The sequence below is a fragment of the Onychostoma macrolepis genome, chromosome 22 (genome assembly GCF_012432095.1).
Source record: "Onychostoma macrolepis isolate SWU-2019 chromosome 22, ASM1243209v1, whole genome shotgun sequence".
Classification (NCBI taxonomy): domain Eukaryota; kingdom Metazoa; phylum Chordata; class Actinopteri; order Cypriniformes; family Cyprinidae; genus Onychostoma; species Onychostoma macrolepis.
The window spans coordinates 11486413-11489920 of record NC_081176.1 but is presented as its reverse complement, the minus strand read 5'-3'; the positions used below and the strand labels follow the sequence as shown (position 1 = coordinate 11489920).

Genomic DNA, 3508 nt, shown 5'->3' with positions numbered 1-3508 from the left:
ACATTTCTGACATAATTTCCAGAAAGTCAAGTGATTTCAATACCTTGACATCCCTGCTTAAATTCAACACCAAGCATGTTCACTTTAATGTTGTAAAAGAAGAGATAAATGCACTGAAGCTTAGGTGTCCCACATTAGTCAGTGTCCCACATTACACTAATCCACCCTATGTTCAGTGTCAATTTGTGCAGGTTACGTAATTAGGCTACTCCAGGAGATGGCGACAAGTGACTGTGTTTTGCCGTGTATCAACTGGCTCCATCCTTAATCAAACACACCTGAACAACCTAATCAGGGTCTTCAAGATCACGCTCCTAGCAGGTGAGTTACATCAGAGTTGGAGTTGCGCCAGGCCTCCTTGAATCCTTAAAAGCGCATTTTCAAGAAGTGTTTTAAAGGCCTCCTGATCCACTAATTCAGCGCGTTTTCAGGAGAGTGTATTGTGAGGTCTCAGGTTGAGGATGACTGCTCGATTGTGTTGTTTGTTGATTGCTTCTCTGTTGTGTCTCTCTGTATGCTTGAGCACAACAGACACTGAAGGAGCAGCTACAGGTGAGATCTTCCGGTTTCATCACACAGCGTGAAGAAATGTATGTAAATAAGAGCTTATAGGACTTTAGGCACCCGTCAGAACGTATAAATATACATTAGCCAGCCGTCCAGTGAAAGTTAAACTTTGTGTTGGTGTAGTTAAAGTCGTTAAGATTATCTGTTTATATTTCTTCCATAATATGAGAAACACAATGACCAAGATGGGCATTATTAATATAGCTACAGAATTAAATATACATTATTAAATTACTGTAAATGGATCTATTCACCTGGCTGCAGGGTTGTTACCGGCCATCACTCCTGTCCTGAACTCTTTATTTTCCAAATGTTTTGTTCTTTGCCTGCAATTTTATCATCGGGGGTTAATCATGACTTGTAAGCCTTTAATGAAATATTAAAATGCTTAATGTAACTGTGGTGGTTATGGTAGGATATTAATATAATATAAAATAATCATTATGGCTTTTCTGTCATGTGTGCAGAACCAGAAAAGCCAGGAGTGTGTCCAAGTAAAAACATGGGACTGTGTGTGGAGATGTGTTCACATGATATTAACTGTCCGAATGATCAGAAATGCTGCAGCAATGGATGTGGACATCAGTGTATGGATCCATATAAAGGTAATTATATTATACGTGGGGGTGTCAGCATGCTTTCCATGTGTGGCTCCCCCCTCTCCCAGTCATTATGGCTTTTCTGTCATATGTGCAGAACCAGAAAAGCCAGGAGTGTGTCCAAGTAAAAACCTCGGCGTAGGACTGTGTGTGGAGATGTGTTCCCGTGATAGTAACTGCCTGAATGATCAGAAATGCTGCAGCAATGGATGTGGACATCAGTGTATGGATCCATATAAAGGTATTTATCTGATCTTAACGTGAGACACTGCAAGTAAAGTCTTTTTCCATGCACCTGTCAACTTCGCGATTTTCTCAGACTAATGGAAGGAAAACATCTCAAATGCACCTTTAAGTGTTTCTTTTATAGCACTTTATGTATATCTGTCTGTAGACTTGTTACAAATGCGTATCTTTTAAGGCTGTTTTCTCAAAATTAGTCTTTCCTCCTGCACCAAGCCAAAACTCCACTTCAGCAGCACTTACGTACACCAAACTTTACAGTTTTATTATGAGCTATATTCTGAAGGTTTTTACAGAGGGTTTTGTTCATATGTAATTTGCCTGGTATACGTAATGTTTTTTTATTAATAAACTCCTTATAGAGTGATTTTTAAAAATCCAAAATCCCCTCTGTAGAAACATTTCAGTCTAATGTCAAGAAAATGAAACCATAATTTTGAACCTGGACTCATCCAAAGTTGAGGTGGGTGTGTTGTTTTTTTGGGTATTTGTAAATAAACTCACCTGGGTTGTCTCCCCTTGATGTGTGGGTTGGTTTATTTTTTTCAAGTGCAGTGAGGTTTTTATTTGAAGTTTGTCATGTGTTTTTATGGCAGAAAAGCCAGGAGTGTGTCCGAGCAAAACCCTCAGAATAGGAGTGTGTGCTGAGATGTGTTCCCATGATGGTGATTGTCCAAACGATGAGAAGTGCTGCAGCAATGGATGTGGACATCAGTGTATGGATCTTCATAAAGGTACGTTACTGCATACTAATGCACTGGTCACATTTTTCTCCATTACAGTGAGCCACTCAGCGTTCTGGTTTCTCTGTTGTGTGTCTGTATAACAGAAAAGCCAGGATCGTGTCCGAGGAGATTCTTTGGAGTAGGATTCTGTGCTGAGTTGTGTGCCTATGACATTGAATGTCCGAACGATGAGAAATGCTGCAGGAATATATGTGGACGTGAATGTACATCTCCATTTAAAGGTATGTTATATTGATGCTTGGGTCACCAACAGACGCAGTTTGAGTATTATAATCTTCAATGCCAAAGTACCTGAATCTGGCCCATAGCACCATTTCAAGCACATGGCTTTTCAAAATAAAGATGAATACAGCTCTCTCTAAAAGTAAAACTTGTGGTTCATGATTTGAGAGTTTTGCAATGTGTTTGAATGCCTCTAAATGAACCAAATAATTTTTTTTATCCATTCAGTGTAGCTTGGTCTGTCTCAAACCAAATGTGTGCTGACAACTCTTCCCATGATGATCGATCTCCTGCCAGACAGAAGTGTTGTCCAACCACCTGTGCAAACTGCCAATTTAACCATTGGAGGAGAAGTCATTTTGTTTTTGCATACCATACTTGAGGTCTTCTACATTCACCAAATAAATGTCATTGTTTAGCAGAACGTGTGTGTATTTTATTAAACGCTTTCTCCAGGAGCTTGGCAGCAAAAGTAGTGGGAAAGCCTTGAACTGAATTACAAAGCTGCCAGAAATTAAAGCTCACAGGTTAACACTAATGCAAGAGAAATTGACCTATTTGTGTAAAATCAGGGGTTCTCAACCCTGGTCCTGGAGGGCCACTGTCCTGCAGATTTTTGCTCCAACCTTCATCAAACTCCCCTGCCTGTAGCTTACTAGTAATCCTGAACAGCTTAATTAGCTGGTTCAGGTGTTTGATCAGATTTGGAGCTAAAATTTGCAGGACTGTGGCCGTCGAGGACCAGGGTTGATAAAGCCTAGTGTAAATATTGGTTTAATAGTGTTGGCTAAACACTGAAAGTATTTCAATCTAAATGTCTCTAAAGACCCCAGATTGGGTGAATGATTTTCAAATCTAGACCTTTTGACAAATTTATAACTCATCCCTTTTCTTAAAATATGGTTTAAAGGCTGAAATGTGTCATTTTCTAAAACTATTTTTGTGAACTCGTGTCTGAATTTTTTTTTTTTTTTTAAATGGTCGTCTTGCTGTTAAATGTTGAGACATTGCCCATCCCCATTTTATTTATTTGTCTTAATTACTGTCAGGTAATTGATTCCTGACTAGAAAGGTAATGGCTAACCCTGCATCCTGACTAAAAGCAGGCTGACATATCTGTGCTTGTGAGAT

At 39.3% G+C, this 3508-nt stretch overlaps 1 protein-coding gene across 2 annotated transcripts; it reads left to right on the top strand.

Moving 5' to 3' along the window:
- Window positions 1–395: 395 nt before the first annotated feature.
- On the top strand, window positions 396–2816 carry LOC131530429 (WAP four-disulfide core domain protein 2-like). Of its 2 annotated transcripts, XM_058760698.1 has the most exons (6): window positions 396–552; window positions 1035–1172; window positions 1264–1407; window positions 2006–2143; window positions 2239–2376; window positions 2606–2814. In XM_058760698.1, exons 1-6 carry the CDS (start codon window positions 462–464, stop codon window positions 2608–2610), a joined length of 654 nt encoding a protein of 217 aa, XP_058616681.1. In that variant the 5' UTR covers window positions 396–461; the 3' UTR covers window positions 2611–2814. The 2 variants fall into 2 exon arrangements, with proteins under 2 accessions (XP_058616681.1, XP_058616682.1); XM_058760699.1 differs by lacking the exon at window positions 1264–1407 and having other exon boundaries at window positions 2606–2816.
- Window positions 2817–3508: the final 692 nt, after the last annotated feature.

What these genes read in the sequence shown, in the direction of transcription:
- LOC131530429 (XM_058760698.1), top strand. Translation starts at nt 462, where the DNA reads ATGACTGCTCGATTGTGTTGTTTGTTGATTGCTTCTCTGTTGTGTCTC. An exon ending in GTGTATGGATCCATATAAAG is followed by an intron (nt 1,173 to 1,263) that starts GTAATTATATTA and finishes TCATATGTGCAG; the next exon opens with AACCAGAAAAGCCAGGAGTG. An exon ending in GTGTATGGATCCATATAAAG is followed by an intron (nt 1,408 to 2,005) that starts GTATTTATCTGA and finishes TTTTTATGGCAG; the next exon opens with AAAAGCCAGGAGTGTGTCCG.